Here is a 19,970-nt window from a genome sequence, read left to right as displayed (position 1 = left end):
GGGTGAATAGCTTTGAACACTCTTAGCATTAAAATAATAAAGTTAGCAACAATTAGAAATATAGCTTTCTCATAATCTTAAGAATGGTTACTGAAGTTCCGTTCAGTACTTTTTTTAAAGTATCGAATAAATTTATAGTGAATGTTAGGACAGCTGTTCTGTTACAGGTACGCTTTGGCAGTGTTATCATATATTTAAAGACAGTCAGTTTGTGCCGGCTAGCGATTAAATTGAATTTGGAAATTAATTTATCGTTTTTCAATTAAATTTGAACCTATATATAAAATAAGTTTGATCGCTTAACAAATTGTTTGCCTTTTCGCACCAAATCGCTAGTCAAATTTTGATATTTACTACCAAAAATATGATTACCGGTTGCTTTCCAGAGACGCACTGTTAAAAACATTTCCGCAAATGTAAGGGATTTTGGGTGCCCACAGATGTATGTTAGTGTTGGGTGAAATAAAAAACATTGCTCCCAACCGAGCAAGAAAAAACAATAATCCACTTTAATATAAAGATGTACAATTATTTGGATCGTTGTCCCGGCATTTATTGTGGTAGATCACTGCTAGACAATGGCAGTTGGAGCAGCTGCGGTGTTTGTCCCAGAGGATCACGGGTATGTTACTTAAATTGTTGTTTTGTTTTGGTTTAATGCTGCATTGTTTTTTTTTAAGGTGAACGCCAGCTACGCGTGTACGCCCTGTCGGGACGAACTTACCACCTATTCGTGGCTGTATTTAGGCTTTATGACCATGCTGCCACTTATGATGCACTGTTTCTTTATTGACTTGGATGCCAAAGATCGAAAGTTTTCGCGCAAGCAGTTAATCCTCACAGCCAGCGCCTTCATTGAGGTGGCACTTGCGGCAATACTGTCAACACTCTTCATGGAGCCAATGTGGGAAATGCGTTTGTACTCATGCGAGGTGCGAAAACTTACCGACTGGTACACCTTGTTCTACAATCCCAATCCCAACTATGAAACCACGTATCATTGCACCCAGGAAGCTGTCTATCCGTTGTAAGTCAATGGCAAAAGCCTTTCTACAAATTTATATGAAATACCTTTTTTATGTGCAGGCAAACAATTGTTTTGGTGTATTACTTTTTGTGTTTGCTCAATATGTTTCTTATACGCCCCATGATCAGTTCGATGATGGATGTGCGCGGCAAGGCGCCCATTTACTCGGCACTCTATTTTCTGCCAATGCTGACATTAATTCATGGCACCTGCTGTGGCCTTATCTGTAAGTCAACCAAATAGCCTTTGTGCAGCACATAATATTAACTAATTTCTTTTAGATTATTCGTTCCCTTATCTAAGTATCGCTATGTCAATGGTGGCCAACGCCATCCACTACTCTTTAAAGCTAGATCAAACGCAGAAGGCGTTGCTGCTGTCGTCTGTGTGGGATGTCAAAAATGTTGTCATTATTTGTAAGTCGGCTGTCGCAGTTCGATTCGGTAGAACATTAAACTATATTTTACTTTAGCTGTTCACTGGCTGCTGCTTGCTTTTGGCATCTGCTCCTTGAATTACCATTATGCGTTGCTGTGCCTGGTGCCGTTTCCCTCTTTGTTCTACATTTTGACTGTACACTTCACCGATCCTGGCGAGTTTCGGGAAATCGAGTCGCGCATTTGATCCGGAAACTTGCAAATGCAAATATTTCATGCGAGGGGCGCTAGGCGTTCCACAGTTGTTATTTATGTGTAGTTTTACGTGTTTAAATTATTTCTTAATATTATATATGTACTCTTAAAATAGCATCCAACTCATGTCGTCTTTTCGTTTTAATTATATTTCACATTAATTATACACATATAATAATATTAATTATAAATCATCAGTTTCCCCTTTTCTAAATTAGTTTTTTTTACACAATATATATTGGTATATATTGGGTTTGCACGCCCCGCTTTATCATAGCCCCCCACGTTCCACACGGATAACGTTTTATGTATGCGAGCCTTCTACAATGTCAACGCATTCATCAACAGTTCCCCATATTGAAAACCATGCCAACACAACAAAGTCAAAGGAATTTTGTAAAAGATAAGGTCCATATGTAGTAGAAGCTAAAATCAATATCCATTCATAGAATACACATCGAATTATCTGGATGCACGTGTGATAGCGAGGTGGGCGTGAAGGCTGCTGCTGCTGATTAAATTCAGTTCTTCAAATTCTAATCTGTTTTGTCGCTACTAGTTGGATATTTGTTGCGTTCCTCTAAAAATTTCAAGCGTCGCTTTCGCAACTCGCTAAGCTCGGAGCTTTCTTCGTTATCAACATCCTCGCACGCAGCATCTGTGGACGGCACAACATCCTCCTCAGCGCCCAGATCTTCAATAGTGACTTTTTCTGAGACAGGGTTACTTGAAGCAACACTGACTTGCGGCTTATCCTCAGCAGCGACAGCAGCAGGTGCTCTTGATGTGCTGGGTTTATCACAAGCTGTGGGGCTGCTCACTGCCGGTACTGGTTCTGTTGCTGGTGCTTCTGCTGCTGCAGTGGCCACTGGTACTATATTGGGCACGTTTTCAGCCGCTGTTTCTGGGACTGGTGGTAGCACTTGTATGGGCGGTGGCAGCCGCGCAATTATCCCTTGGTATTGTTGCATCAGGATGTTGGCCGAGTCCACCATTAGCGAAATATTGCGTAGCATCTTAACGTTGTTACAGATTAGTGGGCTATTGCACAAAACTTTAAACAGTTTATATTTACCTTAAGACGTTCTTGAACGTGTTGGCGTAGATTGCCCTCCATGGCGAGCAGCTCATCCTCGTTGAACGCGTTTAGGTCCTGCGGCATTGGCGGTGGCGGTACAATCGGCGGCGTAAAGTATGGAAATGGTGGCTGCATCATAAATGGCGACAGCATGGGCGGCGGTGGAATCCCAGCTAGATTTGGAAATCCATTTCCTAGGTTATCTTGAGGTCAGAAAAATATGTAAGTGTGTAAGTAAATATGCAATCTTTAAGGAGAACGGGCAGTAACTCACTGGCATCGCCGAATATGTCTGAAAAGTTAGGTGCTGCTGCATTTTGTCCGGCTGTACCATTTGGACGCGGCAGACCAGCGTCTGGTGCTGCTGCTGGGATATTTGCAGCAACATTTGCGCCAGCTGCTGGCTGGGCGGCAGCTGGAGCTGCTGCATTTGCAGGCTCGTCAGCTGGTCGCGGCATTGCTGTGGAATTAACTGTCGGTGTACGCAGTATATTCAGGCGACATGTGGGACAGGTTTGTTGGCGTTGAAACCAAGAGCGCAGACATGTTGTATGGAAGATGTGGCCGCAAGGCAACTTCTTTGAGTGATTAACCATGTCCTCGCGACAAATGATGCAGATATTGTCTGATTGTCGCAGCTCCTCGGGCGTCGCATCTGGATACAATGTATTCATGTTGCGAATGGCGCGACGTGACATAATGACATCATTGAGCGCCTTGCGGAAATTGCGTATGGTAAAGAACATTGGTCGGAAGACAAACATCGGCAATGCATAAATCTTTGCCATAATAACAACAAACAGCAGATAAAGCACCACCTTAATGAGACCAATAACCAGCTCCGTATACAATAAAAATACGGCCTTATTTTCCCAGGGCGTATCGGTGCGCATCTCTGCAGCATGAAGCACATATTTGATGGCCGTGCTGGCGATGACCGTCAACAGAATGGCATACTCGAAGCCAAACACCAGCTGGACCGTCGGACCACGCACAAGCGTCGAGTTGTAAGCATGCATAAGCAACACATAGTCGAGTATACCCAGCATGGTTAGCAGACTGCCGACGCGTATGTGAAACAACCAGCCCAGTACTGGGGAACGCTCCATCTATAAGAAAACTCAGATTTAATAAATATGCATAACTTGTGGTTGCCGGCGCTCGTTGAGCACTTACAAAGTCAACGCGTTCCTCAGCGAGCCAATGGAATGATTTAAGAAATAGTAGCACTGTGAAGAGCGCCACAAAGCGAGGATTAAAGTCGTCCCGAAACACAGTAAATGCCAAACAGGTCTCTGTCAGTGCATACCAAAATCGCTCAAGCAGATGCTCAAATTCAGCGGCACGTAGCGTGCCCAGAAATATCTGCAATGAGCCATAATTATCAAAACTCCGAACTGATATTAATATGTTTATATATGAAAAGTATTTATACCTTGCGCAAGAGCTTGCCAAACATAAAGACTATCACAAAGAATTGTATGTAGATTACCTGTAAAAATGGAATATTCATTGTGGTTATCATTTTATAGTTTTGTTGGGAAAACAAATGGGTTTGCCACTCACCGCCATGGATGCATTAGATTTGGTGATATATACGACGGCCGGATAGAACTGCTGTTTCTGGTAGTAGGCGTTGCCAATTACGGCGCTGGTCAGCGCCATGCAAACACTTGAAATTAGCAGCTGCATGTTGTCGCAGTTGGTTGCAAAGCCAGCCAATTGGCTGATTGACTCGAGAAAGATGTTAATGTTGAATGTGTCTCTGGTCTATTTCCGTGAACGTCAGATATAGATGTTTTAAGTTTATTGCTTTGTACTTTTTAGCGTTCCGACATCGACACGGTTAATTTTGACTGTTCTCTCTCTGTGTGTTTTACATATATTTTCGTTTTTTTCCCCTGTTTTTATTGTACACGTACACGACTCGTCAGCACGTAACGTAATGGCGTCCGGCCATTCACAGGTTCGTGCACAGTCAGCTGTTGTAAAATCAGTGTGACCGACTCTCGCTGGTTTAGGTGCACGTTAAATTTGGTTATCAACGTTAAAATTGTTGTTTTTAACGGCGATTGTACAAGCTAGCTTGCTTTGTCAGCGAAAACTCTATAAAGTATACAAAAATATTCTTACATACATTATGCTAATCAATTCCGCTGCATAGTATCGATGCAAACGATATTTTCTAAATAATTATTTAATATTGTGACTTTACGGTTACTGAGCACATTGACCCCGCCTAAAAGTATACATCGTATTTGTATACATCAGTCACATTGCTTATGCGTCGACCAATCCCCGAACAGTTCTTTGAATTGTTTACGTTAAGCAAAACAAAAAATTTGTTGAGCAAACAGTCAGCTAAATTCGTTTTTTCATCGATAAATAAAGCTTGATTAAAATGTTTCAATTGCCCGTTAGAAAAATTGCAAAGTCTTAAAGATATTTTATTTTATGAATGCATCAACATAGAGGTCATTTTCTTTTTAGCTGCTAATGAACTTATTCAGATAAACAAAAGTCAATTAATTATAATTATACATTAGCCAGAAAGCGTAAAAATAGCAAATAGCTGATTGAGTCTCATCTCTCGCTGGCGGTTGGCACCTATGGCCATGATTAGCGGATGAGCCAGATTTGGCTATAATTAACGCTATATAAAATCATGCTATAATTTCGGAATACAATCGAGCTGCTGATAAAAAATGCACGCTGTGACCAGCAGGGTGTCCGAGTTGGCAAACGATTTGTGATTTGTGATTAACCTGCCTGAACTTTTACTTTTGGCCTGCCGCCTTGAGAATCTCTACTGACCATATGGCTATAAACTAGCTGCATGATCGTTGCGCAAAGGCGAGTCCCCATTGAGGCGCAGCTGCTATCTTTGCATAAGCTGATCAAATGTTAGCACCCAAAGGCTAAAGTTTGTGCGCAGAACTTGCAACCGATGGCTGCCGAGAGTGGACATGTTTAGTGGTGTGGTGGAAAATCGACTCCAGCCGCTGCCAAAGCCAGACATGAAGCCACGGGCCGAGTTCCAGCAAGTCAGTCTGCCTGGCAGACATGGCAAAACGTGTCGCAGCAATTTCCCAAACAATTTCAGCATTTCTATGCAAGTTTGGTTTTCACAGCATCTTTTATATTTGTTGTTTTTTTGTCTAGCTTCAATTCGCATTGCATATGCAATTTCACTTGCCTAGCCGAACCACCCCCGCGCTCCTCTACAGCTACCGCTTACGTTTTCTGGTTGCGCTGGCTGCAACATGGACAACTCATCTGCCAGCATGCCGGTTGCCGTTGTCTTTGCTTTTGTTGCTGCTGTGGCAGCGACTGTCTCGGGGCTGTATCAGTCTCCACGCTTGACTTACATAAAGCTAGGAGCACGGTTCGAGTCGTTGTCGGACAAACAAAACTTGTTTTGTCTTTTTGAGGAAACGAAAGAAGACGTCGAGGTTGTTGCTACTGCCACAACCGCTCGAGGGGCTCTTCTGCGTTGGCGCCTTATGTAACTGTTTGCCAGCTGAATCTGCCTGGTGCCTTGTGCCTACGGTTTTAGCGCATTCATCTTCATCAGCAGCAATTACATCTTGCGATATTCTCGGCATTTGTCACCGGTTTTTACCCCCCTGTCATTTATATGCTTGAATAATCCGTTTTTTTACACATGATTCGCCAGTTTTCGAGATGTTGAAAAATTGGTTTCTCTTTATCACAAATCACGGTTTTTGAAAAGATGCCACACAGCTGCATAAATTTAGTTAACTATTAGCAGCTGAAGATGCACATGTCATTAAATTAGGCAAACAATAGGAATATATTTCAGACATAATCTGAGGAAGATTTAAAGACTGCGTTGTCCGATCAGTTAATTAAATGAAAATGAAAATTTTCTTATTCAATCAACATTGTATTTTATAGCTCGTATGCCAAATTTTTTGTGATCTGGCATCACTTAATCACTGCTCCTGAACAATATTGGCAAATACTCGCTAACAAAATCTTAAATGCATTTGTTAAATGTTTTTTTCGCTCTATATTTTTGAACCACGCAGATAAAACGAATAAAATATCAATGCCTAATAATAATTTTTTTGCAGTGCAAATTTGTTTTGGCATCAAAAGCTGTTCCCATTTTTTGATAGGGGCGTTGCTCTCTACAGCAATATATGTATGTATGTATGTATATACATTCATACATAGGTAAATACCTAAATACATTTTGTAACAAAAGCCTTATCGGATTATCCATCAATTGGCATAGAAAAACGACGATTTGATAATTTAGCCGCGTCTTCAGTAAATTTGCCAACATTGTTGTTATTTTGGTGTATTTTCCAGCCGCTATCTGGCCCAATTAAAGTGTCATAACCATTACCAACGCACTCGCACTCGCACAAACGCACACGCACACATGTGCGCTGATAATGAACATCTACTTAGGCCGCCATTAGGCAGAGAAAATAAAAAAGCAGTCCAAAAGCAAATGTAAGTCATGAAACGGCGGCGTCGTCTACGCTGACCTAGTGGACGTGTTAATGATGGATTTGACCAGATACACAGACACACAAAGCGTATGTACATAAACGTATTGTGGCGTGCAATAAAGCGTTTCATTAAAGTTGCAAAAAAAAATCGTTTAAAAACGAAGCGAATGGCCAAAGCAACGCACCAAAAACGATAACAAAACAAAACATGCAAAAATAAAAGCAAAAGAGCAGCGGGCTTGCTCCAATGCCAATCCCAGGCCAGGCCGATCCTCCAGTGTGACCAAGCTAGTAATTTAGAATGACAGCCCAAGCAGGAAAACAGGTACACGAATCAAATAGCCCTTCCACATTACTCCAATTACAGCTCGCACTATTGAAAGTGCGAGTTAAAGAAAAAAAAAAATGAAGACAATTACGAAATAAATTGAGAGAGAGACCTTCACAAGGCATCTCAAGACAGCACCACAATAAACCAAATTAAAACCTAAAGTGACAGTGGCAGCAGCTGTAGCTACAACAATACTACAGGCTGATAAAAATAATTTAAGACAGAGACAAGAAAAAAAAAAAAAAATGATTTATCGCATAGTCATTGAAGTCGGGCTCAAGCTTGAGCTGCCTCTGATGCCTCCGCTGCCTCCGCTGCTGTTGAGAGTGTTAAGTGTTGACTTTCATCTTGTTGCCACCAAATTGCAAGAGCCGGGGTCGGAGTCGTGCCGCTGTTGTCATTGCCGCTACCGCCACGCAACACCGCACGCAGCCGCTAAAGTCCTTCACTTTGAAGCGTGAAGGTTTTCAATAAGCCCTAAACCAAACGCAGCGGCGCACAAGAGCCCAAACCAAGAGTCAAGATCTCTCTCTTTCTCTCCCCTTCAAAAAAAACCGTTGCACTTTGCGAAAGTTAACTGAGAGATGTACAAGTAAATAAACGTCATTTACCACAATTTACAGCCACTTGGCACTTTGATTGGGATTCGGTTTCATTTTCAGCTGCTTTTGCTCCACATCTTTTTCTTTTCATTTTTTCTTCGCCTTTATGCGCTTGAGAGCCTCTACAGTTATATTGTGGCACGTTACAATGCTGTTGATGTTGACATAATACGCACAGCTCGACTGAGGCAGCTAACGGTACGCAAACGTAAAATATATTACGTATACGCCTACTGATCTGTTAGATCAGCTGTGTGTGCTGCTCTACTGACAGAATCGCGAGCAGGCTCGTCTGTTGCTTAGAGTTTTTAAATCTCTTACGCATATTTGTTTATGCCTATGAATCATTAAGTGGACAGACCCTTCTCGCCTCCTACACACGCGTTATGTCACTTCAAAGCGCGTCAGGGAAGACCCAATGCATAATAAACAAGAATGTTGCAGTCGGATCCAACCGACTGCGCAATACTTGTTCAGAGTCAAGTAACAGCTTAAGACAGGTATAATTTATTGAGAGATCGCCCAAAGTCCATGCTCGAAGGACCTTTCCAGTAGTTTTCATTTAAGATTTGGTCACTCATGCTCATATCTTTCTCTCTTTTCAGTCGATTTCTAGTTTAAATTTGGTCACTCTAGATTTTAAGCAGTGGTAGATATCGCGTTTTGCGACTTGCCACGCCTCCAGTGGACCACATAATAATAACACCTTCTGTGACGCTCGATTATATATTCCAACTGTCAAGTCATTCAGTCAAAACGGCTAAAATATAGTTTTCATATGGGCAGACAAATGAACATCAACACACATATTGCAAAAAACACCAATATACTCTTTTCACTTTGGAAACGAGTATAATAAAAAATCAGACATAACGCGAATCGAGAGTGCGAACGTGAAGTGAAACATTTGTTCGAATTACGAGTAAAAACATACACACACATCCATACCCATAATACACATAATACATATGTAGGTACCATATCATTATCTTTTGGTCTTCTCTTTTAACTGTACAACTACAACTTTTACCACACGAGCAGCTGCTGCTCAGTTCTGCTATGTGAATTTAAATAATTTAAACCTTAATGTAATTCCTTGGGAAATCGGCCAACGTTGATTATATGTCTGGCTGTTCGTCTTTAGACGGCGGCCCAGTGCTCTACATGGAAATTATATAGCACATTTTCTCAGACAACTTATTTCGTAATCGTGCGCAAGGTGCAAATTGTGGCGCCCGTTGTTTACTTTTATTTGACTTATGTTACAGGTCGCGACGGCTTTCAGGTGGAAATAGATGAAGTCGAAATAGTAATTGGTGGATCTCGGGGATTCACAACTATTAATGGTTATTTTAATTTCGAAGAACCAAAATAAATTAAAGGTAGCTATCTGGAAATTGACATTTGCAACTGTCTGGGTTAATCAACGATGATTTTGTTTTTGTAAATCAATGGATGGTTAAATGACTTCCTGGTCAATCGGTGGCGCAAGTCGAGAGATGTCGATGTTGCTGTCTAAGCGAAAATGTCGAAAGAGCCACCAAAACGTGCAAATCGAGGAAAGTGCCGAAGAAATTTCAAATGCAAGTACAGACAACTAAAAATGTTAGCGACATTTTAGTTTTTTTAGTGTTTCGATTTTTTCAGCTTTATTTTTGTTGTTGTATTTATTTGTCTATTTTTTATTTATATATTTGCTTTATGGTGGGAAACAAGAGGCTACGCCAGCAATTGGAGTTGGAGTTGTACGCTGGCCGCAGGTCGTCCGCCAAAAACAAGTCGGCGCTGAAGATGAAGGTACAAGCTATAACAACAACAACAACAACAACAACTCTTATGTGAGTGTATGTGTGTGTTGTGATGATCATTAGCGTCCAACGACTTGGCTATCGTTAGCGATCATGAAGAAGACGAAGTTGCCGATAATGATGTTGGCCCGACGGACGAAGTCGATGAAACTGAAACTTGGCGCAACGCTTTGGGCGAGGAGGCGGGGTGTAGACCGCATGATGAAGACACACGGCGGCCGTTGTGTGGAGTATAAAGAGGGCCTGCGTGGCATTTGGAATGCATTCAGTCGCTGGCTCCCCACTCGAAAGCAACTAAATTTGCCTTATAATTTAATTTTACTTCTCTCCCCCACACATACACCACAAAACTCATTGCTATGAACTCCTTCTCAGTGGTAAGTAGCCGAAAGAAGAAGAAGTGTGGATTACACTGTGGATAACCATTGGATTACCCTATCGCCAACAGTTCTTAGTGTTTGCTCTGGCTGCTCTGGCCGCTGCTGAGCCCCCATCGGGCTACAATTATCCCCGTGGTGGTGGTGGTGGTGGTGGCGGCGGTGGCGGTGGCGGTGGCTTTGGCGGCGGATCCTCATTCGGTGGCGGCGGTGGATTCCAAGCCGTCAGCGGTGGCTTCCAGACATCGGAGGGACAAAATGTTGATCCCCAGCTGCTGGAGCAGGTGCGTCAGATTCTGCTGAATGAGGAGAGCAAACAGGGAGGTGGTGGCGGTGGCGGCGGCGGCGGCGGTGGTGGTGGTGGTGGTGGCTACCCAAGCGGACCATCCTCCAGCTATGGCCCACCCTCGACCAGCTATGGTGCGCCCAGCAATGGAGGCGGTCGCGTTGTTGGCATCGATCTTGAGGGCGTGCGTCAGGCCATCCAGGTGGCTCAGTTTGCGCAACAGAGCTCGCAGGCTAGCAGCGGCGGTGGCTATCCCAGTGCTCCATCTGGCTCGTATGGTGCTCCCTCAAGGCCCAGCGGCAGCTATGGTGCGCCCTTCTAAGCCAAGCGACGCACATCTAAAACAAATTTTTGCTGCCAAAAAAATGAATACCGACGGAAAGGACGACATTAAACGACACAGCCTGACCTAACGACAACAACAACAACAACAATAACTGAAATCAACAAGAATTTATGAAAGTATGGGCTCACCAACAACCAATACTTGAACTTGGCTAAAAGTTCGTGCGCACCACGCCCCCCGCCCCCCTATTGAAACACCTTCTGAGTGAAAACGTAGTTCGACTAGTGATGTAGAGTGAACGGTCGAATCCATCCACCGTTTCATTCACCTTCCATCCCCTATCAAATCTCGCGCTATCTCACCTTTCCTCCAGAAGACCCAGACTCAGTGACTGTATAATTTCTCTAAACTATCTTTCTAATTGAACTCAAAATGCAATTTCGCCCGGCATTTGAGAGCTAACCGAATTTCGGGGTGAAATTCGTTTTTTTTTTTGTAAATAGTTTTTTCTCAACACCTTTTTTTTGTATCAAACAACAAAAACAAACATTCTCTTCACCACAAAACAGTGTTATAACGCATTATTAGCATGTAAGTGTTTTTATTTTTATGAAACAAACAAAGAAACAACAAAAAAAAATATGAAAATAATAAAAAAAATAGTAAATTTTGTCACCGTTAAAATATGCAATCTTTTCATTTTATAATAATTGGCGCAGTTCTATGCAAAAACATACAATATTTATTTACAGATTTGAAAACTGCGCGTTTCCTAGCTGTTTTTTTCAATTTCTTACAAAATGCATCTGCCAATTGACCTAGATTATTCTGATTTGGCAATTAAAACTAAACAACATTCTAAAATGTTAGTCTCAGCTGTTCGATGACATCCAAAATCAAATTCGAATTCTCATTGATTTTACGAGAGTTTAAACACATTCGACATTATCATGATGTGTCTAGTAGTCTATTGCGTAGAGCTTGAAAAATCCTTTCACTTTTTGTATTGGAAGACGCAACCAACAAACCTGCAGTAGCCATGACTTGTGGAGCTCTCATCAATATCCAAGTGCTCAAGTCTCGCGCCAGACGCTCATTAAGACGCGATTTCGTCAGATGCAGTCGATATTGCGATTGGGTCACAGTGCAGCGCGAGGGGCTGACCATTAACCGCATATTATACATGGATCACGATGAAGACGACTGCGGGCAGCAGCAGGCGACGTAGCCACTCAACCAACATTCGGCATCATTAACATCTGTATACCCTACCTCAGTGTATGTAGATTTTGGAGGCAGATAAGGCATTGCTATAATTATTGGTGCTAACAGATATATATTATTAGAGCAGCAAGGCGATGATATGGATAATGGTATTATGTTTCCTGCAGGTCAATGTAGTAGGCAGAAGAAAACATATTCTTCTATATAAAGATATATATTCTTGATCAGGAAGACAAGGTGTAGTATACACAGATTAGGCATATTTCAATTTTGGGATACATTTTCCCATTTCCCATATAAATTTGAGAAAAAAAACTAATTTGTTGAGCTAGACTCTATTCGCTTTGGTATATACCCACATTTACCCCGAAAGTGGTATAAGAATCGGACTATAAAAACTGAAAATATTCATGATTTTTCATGATTTTTCCATAGTGTATAAGGAAAAGCGCTTGGTGAAAACAGTTGCAATATCTTGTACATATCTTGGAGTATGTTAAAGGAAGTGTAGGGTATACAATGTTCGTCAGCCTGCGCTAGTCAGTCTACTTGTTCAATTTAATGCATGTTACGTCCAACTATGGCAACATAGCCGGTAGAGGCACATATAAGTGGTTAGTGGTAAGTGCCACAAGTGTGTTGCACTGATGCGACCCGCAGAGGATGACAAGCGGCAACAGCAAAGTGGAATTCATGTGTGTTATGTCACAGCAATTGCAGCCAAATATGTGTACGTGTTGCGCGGATAAGCTTTTTGGGCAATACATAAGCCCAAATGTCTTTAACTCTTCACTCTAATTATAATCAGCGCCCACTTAATTATTTGCCCAGCCCGAGTGAAAAAACTTTGCGATCTTGTTATGACTTGCGATATCATTTTGATGTGTGACACGCCGGTTAAAACAATGAATGGGTTGCTTGATTGCCAGCTCGACTTAAGTCTGATAATAGATTTGCGGTGTCATCGTCATTGTCAGGGCTTATCTGATAAAATCTGGGACCTGTTGTATATGTCTGAAGACGATCAACTTATACTCGTAAAATGGCATCGTTAAGATAACTGCTTTTATAATAAAGTCGATAGCTAAGTTTTAGGCATTATCACAGTTAAAGATAAACTTCTAAAGTGCTAAAAACTTATATAAAGCACTGTAGACGCCATGTGAAGATCAATTGTGATTAAGCAACTCGCCTGGTGTCGGAAAGTGCATGTGAAATAGTTATATCGGATTAATATATACATATATATATATACATATATATCCTCTGCAATGTCGGCACTCTTAAACGCCACGGCCCAGACCCTGGCCGGCTCGCAGTTTACGTTCCAAACGACGGACTATATAGTTTTCACTTTCATGCTGAGCATATCGGCGGCAATTGGTGTTTATTTTGGATTCTTTGCCAAGGGCGCCGATACCACGGATGAGTATCTGATGGGTGGCAAACGCATGAAGACGCTGCCAATCGCCATTTCATTGGTGGCCAGTCAACTGTCGGCCATTTCCATCATGACCATTCCGGCGGAGATGTTCGCCTTTGGATTTAACTGGTTCTTCAATGTGGCCTCTATGCTGGTGGTTATACCCCTTCTCAACTATGTGATAATACCTGTGTTCTACAACAACAACATCACCAACTGCTACGAGGTGGGATTCAGATTTAAAGCCACTTACATTTGATGTCTATATATAGTTGAATTTTCCCAAATAGTATCTGGAGTTGCGCTTTAATAGTGCCACCCGCAAGCTGCAAACATTTATTTTCGTGCTGACTCTATTCTTCATGCTGCCAATTTTTATATTTCTGCCATCCCTGGCTTTTGCGCAAGGTAGGTTCCATCTGAATATCAGGATAGTCTATCCGTAAAGTGTTGTTATAGTGCTTTTTAAAAATTTGGATTATAACTTAAATCTATGTGGTAAGCCTTATAAGAAAAACCTTAAAATTCAAGTAATAATATTAACAAAAATAATAACAATAATAATAATAATAACAAAAGATAAACAAATTGTCTGTGGTTCGCTTAGCGGTTTGAACCAATTCCTTGGCTTGAGGCTCAATTCGTGAAACTGGTTTTCCACATCTACAAACTAATCTCATCCCAAAACTGGCATTTCAGAAATATGTTTATATAATGCAATGGTTAGAGCCCTAGTGGCCGGATCACTCTCAAAAGTTGTTAATTTAAAATCGAACCGTTAAAAAAGAAAGCAATGGTTCAGTTTAGGGTTGACTGTCCTTTTGTTACTGGTGTTTAGTTCTAAAAAGTGAATTGGATCGCCGGTTCGTAGCCTGGAATATTTTATTAAGTCAGATTTTTAATCATAAAATTTATCTGCAACCTGTATTTTCCTTACTTAACATTTAACTAATTGATACCTATGACTAACTAAATATTTATTATTTTATCATCCAAGTAACTGGCTATAATGTGCACATTATCAATGCGATCGTTTGCAGCATCTGCGTCTTCTACACAATGATTGTAAGCAGATCGTACATATCTTATCATAGAGAAATTCGAATAAACATTATATACTTTTTACTAGGGCGGCATTAAGGCAGTCGTCTGGACGGATGTGGTGCAGGCAAGCATTATGGTCGTATCAGTGGTGCTGGTGGGCATCATGGGTGCCCAACGATTGGGCGGCCTTGGCGAGGTGTTGCGCATTGCCGGCGAGGGCGGCCGCTTGAAGGTCAAGTAGGTATCTCCAACAACTCCATTGGATAGCTATTAGAGTAGAGTCCATTTTCAGCTACACATTCAATCACACGGAACGTTCCACGTTCTGGAATGTGTACTCCTCAGCTGTGATAGCTTGGACCAGCTATGTGGGTCTCAATCAGAGCTGTGTGCAACGCATCGTTTCGCTGCCATCGCTAGCAAAAGCCAGAAGGTAGTTACCACAATCCCTTAACCAATCTGCTATATACACCAGCACCGCACAACCTAATCCCGCATTCTTGCAGAGCTCTGGTACTCTTCGGTCTGGGCTTTGTGATCATCATGAGCTTTAATTGCTTTACGGGCATCGTGATGTATGCTCGCTACCATGACTGCGATCCCATTGCCCAGGGCCTGGTCAGCAAGCTGGACAAAATGGTGCCATATTTTGTACAGGATATTATGGGTCATCTGACCGGAATGCCAGGCGTCTTCATCTCGTGCGTCTTCAGCGCTGCGCTGAGCACACTTTCCGCCAGCATCAATTCGCTGAGCGGCATTGTTTACTTTGACTACATCAAGCCCCACATACACCATACGGAGCACAAGGCCAATGTCATCATGAAGCTGTTTGTCTTCTTTTCCGGCGTCTATTGTATATTTGGCGGCATGGTCGTGGAGCAGTTCAGCTCCATACTGCAGATTATCTACTCCATTGGCGGCGTTAGCTTTGGCTCGGTGTGCGGCGTTTTTCTGCTGGGCATGTTGGTGCCCAGGGTACATGGTCGGGTGTGTACCAACGGCATTTGCCATCAAATCCAAAGACTATATCAACGATTATTTGCTCTGCTTACAGGCGGCTCTTGCTGGCGTCATTGGAAGCATTGCGTGCATGTCCGTCATTGTGGTGGCCAGTTGGGGGCGCAATCATTACCCTACCATGCCTACTACTGTAGACAACTGCCCGGGCCTGAATGCCACACTAACCACGACCACATCAGTCCTTGCCCGCCTGAATGCCACGATCAAGGTGGAAGCCGTAAAAGACTCTGGTTTCAACATTTTGGATATGTCCTTCAATTGGTATGCAGTGCTCGGAGTTAGTATCACCTGGTTTGTGGCCGTAACGCTCAGTTATGTGCTGAAACCGGCATCGAATGCCAAGCTGGATCCGAAGCTACTGTCGCCAATAATACAGTCATTTGCCCAGTATGAGCCGACGCCCCTTGAAGAACTACCAGATCTGAAGATCGAGAAACAGGAAGAAAAGATAAAGGCATAAAAATTCTGTTAGAGCTTTTACAAAAAGTGATTATCTTAATTAGTATTATATACTACCCAACTGAAGCATCATAAACAACTTGGCAAGCATACAACGATCATAAGATATATGTATATGGTTTAACGAATCTGACAAAACGCTTATCTTAATTAGCTGCTTAATGTGTAAGTATTTCGACAGCCTCTAGATAGCTAGATAGTTTATAAGCAAATAAACAAGTAAGAGGTTCTAGTCGGGAGCTCCCGACTAGGGGATACCCTGAACCCTCTTCTTCCAACACCAAATGCAGCTCGCGCTACGCGCTCGTTTGATTTAGTAGTAATAAAGAAAAATGAAAATAAAAAAAATTGTTTCCTTGGCAGGGCTCGAACTCGCAACTAACCGCACCACTTACCGCTGCCTCTACTCAAGGGCCACACTAAAATATAGCTTTAAAGAGAAAAAAACCAATTAAAATAGCAGCACAGAAAACAATACAATCGCAATTGCAATGCTGTTGATAGAATTCAAAGCAGACGCGCAAAAAATTTGTGTATGTGTACATGTATACAGAAATTCTTGGAATTTGCGCAGCAGCTATGCTGCTAATACGTGCGACATAACTTTTGTGTTTCTTAACCGATCTTAATGAAATTTTCGACAGTACATCTTATTGTAGAATAGAATAAAGAATATTTGTGTATTCTCAAAAATTCAATTGCATAGAAATTGTGGCTTAAATTGATTAACAATACAAGTTGGATAATTAACTTGATTTATAGCACTAACCAAAGAACATATGTATATGTAGATGGGACATGCCGTGTTACCAAAGTGGACACAAAAAGTATCGGTGCATCTGGTCAACGAGCGAGTAAGATATACATACATATGATGTCTTTTGATCGCTTACACTACAGGAAACTGCTTTGGCTTACTCTCTTCCATATGATTTGTGCGATAGAACGGCATCGCTGTTTATTTTTATCTCGCTCGCACTTACTCTCAGTGCTCTCAATGCTCTCTTTGTGTCTAGGTACCGTTTAAATGTTTGTGTGTATGTGTCCGCACAAGCAAAAATGCCCACATATTTAATTTTTGTCAAAAGTCGGCGGCATTTCTTCTCTTTTGAGGGGACGAGTAATATGAAATAATGAAAGGGTTTGCCAAGTCGATGCGAAATTCTTGCATTTTAGCTCGGTATTGCTGGAAAGGGTACCTATGCGTTGGCATGTGTGCATTTAAAAGTTTTTGGACTTGCTATTCACGCATACTTGCATATTTTGTATATGAATAGAAGCATTTATGCGCTTGTGTGCCTGTTGGTCCCTGCCTGTCTGTCCGATGCAAATTTGACAATATTTTGTGATTTCTGAATTTCGAATGGGCAGATCATGGGCGCAAAAGAAAATATCATTGTCGGCACGCGTCTGTCGCGCACCCTTCTTTTTATGATTTTGGGTTTGCATTGATGAATGAATGTTGACCCCTTATTACCTGCAGCAGCCCGTTGTGTGGAAAGGGTAAACTTTTGGCAAGCACCTGTACCTGTCACTTAACTAATTTTAGGAAATTTGTGTAAAAAATAAAATCTTTAAAATATTCAAATATACCAAATACAAAAAAGGAGCAATTATATATGTAGCTTTTTCATATATGAATTTGATCTGCAGGTAATAAGGGGTCAACATTCATTCATTAATTCAATTCAAATGATATTTTCTTTTGTGCCCATGATCTGCCCATTCACACACATTTGTGTCTGTCCGTGTGTGTGTAGAGCTCGAAATTCAGAAAACACAAAATATTGTCAAATTTGCATCGGACAGACGGGCAGGGACCAACAGGCACACAAGCGCATAAATGCTTCTATGCATATACAAAATATGCATGTATGAGTGAATAGCAAGTCCAAAAACTTTTAAATGCACACATGCCAACGCTTAGGTACCCTTTCCAAAAATAACGAGCTAAAATTAAAGAATTTCGCATCGACTTGGCAAACCCTTTCATTATTTCATATTACTCGTCCCCTCAAAAGGGAAGAAATGCCACCGACTTTTGACAAAAATTAAATATGTGGGCATTTTTGCTTATGCGGACACATACACACAAACATTTAAACGGTACCTAGACATAAAGAGAGCATTGAGAGCACTGAGAGTAAGTGCGAGCCAGATAAAAATAAACAGCGATGCCGTTCTATCGCACAAATCATACGGAAGAGAGTAAGCCAAAGCAGTTTCCTGTAGTGTAAGCGATCAAAAGACATCATATGTATATCTTACTCGCTCGTTGGACCAGATGCACCGATATTTTTCGTGTCCACTTTGGTAACACGGCCTGTCCCATCTATATGTTCTTTGGTTAGTGTTTATAGCTTCGCGGTGGTAGCGGGGAGGTGGCGATAGGTATAAAATGAAAGATACTTGATATATATGTATATACTATTCTAGAAGCTACATGTCAAGTTTGGTGACTCTAGCTCATATTATTTGCCGAAATTGCTCAAAAAACAAGATTTCGATATCGATTTTTATCGATTACTTGGAAACGCGGCAACTTATCAAACTCGATCTGCGCGGGCATTAGGAGTACCTTCAGCTAAAATTTCAAGTCTCTAGCTCTTATAGGTTCTGATATCCTTGCGTTCATACATACGGACAGACGGACGGACGGACAGACGGACAGACAGACAGACATGGCTAGATCGACTCGGCTATTAATGCCGATCAAGAATATATGTATATACTTTATGGGTTCGGATATGCTTCCTTCTGCCTGTTACATACATTTGCACAAATAAAATATACCCTGTTTACCCATTTTTAATGGGTTCAGGGTATAATAAATAAATAAAATAAAAAAATTCGCTTTTTGGCACACACTCTAGAGACTATGTAAGGATATCAGAAGATACCAGTCAGCATTATAATTTATCAAGCTATAGCGTCTTATCGCTTAGCCGTTAAATATTTGAACAACTTAACAGCTTGTTGGACTTACGCCTTATTTGCACTCATTGAAAATGGTTAAAACAAAATGGGGTATACAAAAATGGGGTATAAGGAACAAAAGCATCAGCTATTGAAACTTTTAATCGGCATAAATTGTCGTCTTAATCTAACCATGCCCTCCTGTATATCCATTCTTTTGTCTAAAAGCGTCAATCGCAAGCTGCTATAATTCTCTTAAATCGATATATATCGATTTGAGGCCCAGGATTTTGAAAATTTGAAAAATTCCATGAGGCTGGGACTGCAAACCTTGGCATGCAAGTTTTCGTATAGCAGAACACAGATCTTGGACATTTTTGTTATTGGACGCAACTCCACACTCCCTTTAAGATATCAAAAATTATAATTTTGGAATGTATACCCTAAATTCTTTAGATATAAATATATTTATATGAAATTTTTTACCCTTAAGAATCTCATAACCATCGGACAATAAACAAAGTTTTATTCAAGAATAAATTTTTTCAAATAAAGTACGAATATACGATTATATTTTACGGCAGTTTGCTTGAATTGCGTACAGGGTAGCTCCTAGTCATGCATCTGAAATCACTTTTCCTTTTTAAAAGTGTGAAAGATTTTAGAATTGCCCATCTATATAAATTAAGTGCTCAAAAAGAAAGATTACAAGAAACGTGAAAAGGCGCTATCTTATCAAAGATTAAACTTCTTTTTATAAATGCTCGGATACCAAAATATCTATGTCTATATATATTCAAGTTATCGGCACCGAGAAAAAAGTATCATGCTATTGGTTCCGAGCTATATACAGTTGACGGCTCGAACCAACTCCCTGCTTTTAGTTTCATTTTGCGTGCCTGGGACCACAAACCAAAAAATGTTTCCAATATGAAACAATTTTAAATGAAGACAACGATCCCAGATTGTT

The 19,970-nt window shown here is 41.2% G+C and overlaps 4 protein-coding genes and 1 long non-coding RNA gene across 7 annotated transcripts; 3 read left to right on the top strand and 2 right to left on the bottom strand.

The window, feature by feature from the left end:
• The first annotated feature begins 294 nt into the window (after window positions 1-294).
• Window positions 295-1,873, top strand: LOC135436273 (JNK1/MAPK8-associated membrane protein). Its single transcript, XM_064693830.1, has 5 exons — window positions 295-622; window positions 681-1,027; window positions 1,087-1,253; window positions 1,309-1,443; window positions 1,500-1,873. The coding sequence occupies exons 1-5, from the start codon at window positions 521-523 to the stop codon at window positions 1,649-1,651; spliced, it is 903 nt and encodes a 300-aa protein (XP_064549900.1). The 5' UTR covers window positions 295-520; the 3' UTR covers window positions 1,652-1,873.
• sip3 (septin interacting protein 3) lies at window positions 1,788-4,798 on the bottom strand. The gene is made up of 6 exons (XM_064693829.1): window positions 4,304-4,798; window positions 4,173-4,229; window positions 3,914-4,102; window positions 3,012-3,846; window positions 2,735-2,940; window positions 1,788-2,675 (listed from the first exon to the last, which is right to left on the bottom strand). The coding sequence occupies exons 1-6, from the start codon at window positions 4,427-4,429 to the stop codon at window positions 2,196-2,198; spliced, it is 1,893 nt and encodes a 630-aa protein (XP_064549899.1). The 5' UTR covers window positions 4,430-4,798; the 3' UTR covers window positions 1,788-2,195.
• Window positions 4,799-7,631: 2,833 nt separating this feature from the next.
• On the bottom strand, window positions 7,632-8,341 carry LOC135436510 (uncharacterized). Of its 2 annotated transcripts, none has more exons than XR_010437541.1 (2): window positions 8,164-8,341; window positions 7,632-8,114 (listed from the first exon to the last, which is right to left on the bottom strand). It is a non-coding gene; the product is annotated as an uncharacterized LOC135436510 (long non-coding RNA). The 2 variants fall into 2 exon arrangements; XR_010437542.1 differs by having other exon boundaries at window positions 7,632-8,094.
• Window positions 8,342-9,806: 1,465 nt separating this feature from the next.
• Window positions 9,807-11,536, top strand: LOC135436392 (uncharacterized). Of its 2 annotated transcripts, none has more exons than XM_064693981.1 (3): window positions 9,807-10,004; window positions 10,051-10,339; window positions 10,411-11,536. In XM_064693981.1, exons 2-3 carry the CDS (start codon window positions 10,322-10,324, stop codon window positions 10,945-10,947), a joined length of 555 nt encoding a protein of 184 aa, XP_064550051.1. In that variant the 5' UTR covers window positions 9,807-10,004; window positions 10,051-10,321; the 3' UTR covers window positions 10,948-11,536. The 2 variants fall into 2 exon arrangements, with proteins under 2 accessions (XP_064550051.1, XP_064550050.1); XM_064693980.1 differs by having other exon boundaries at window positions 9,963-9,992.
• A 1,785-nt stretch (window positions 11,537-13,321) lies between these two features.
• Window positions 13,322-16,188, top strand: Smvt (Sodium-dependent multivitamin transporter). Its single transcript, XM_064694412.1, has 7 exons — window positions 13,322-13,784; window positions 13,849-13,966; window positions 14,556-14,623; window positions 14,688-14,839; window positions 14,895-15,035; window positions 15,109-15,592; window positions 15,660-16,188. Exons 1-7 carry the CDS (start codon window positions 13,407-13,409, stop codon window positions 16,083-16,085), a joined length of 1,767 nt encoding a protein of 588 aa, XP_064550482.1. The 5' UTR covers window positions 13,322-13,406; the 3' UTR covers window positions 16,086-16,188.
• Window positions 16,189-19,970: the final 3,782 nt, after the last annotated feature.

This window comes from Drosophila montana, unplaced genomic scaffold (genome assembly GCF_035044405.1).
Source record: "Drosophila montana isolate Dmon_TW-CO22-7 unplaced genomic scaffold, ASM3504440v1 contig_3733_1, whole genome shotgun sequence".
Taxonomy (NCBI): domain Eukaryota; kingdom Metazoa; phylum Arthropoda; class Insecta; order Diptera; family Drosophilidae; genus Drosophila; species Drosophila montana.
The sequence above is the reverse complement of the archived record's forward strand: the minus strand, read 5'-3'. Positions and strand labels throughout refer to the sequence as shown.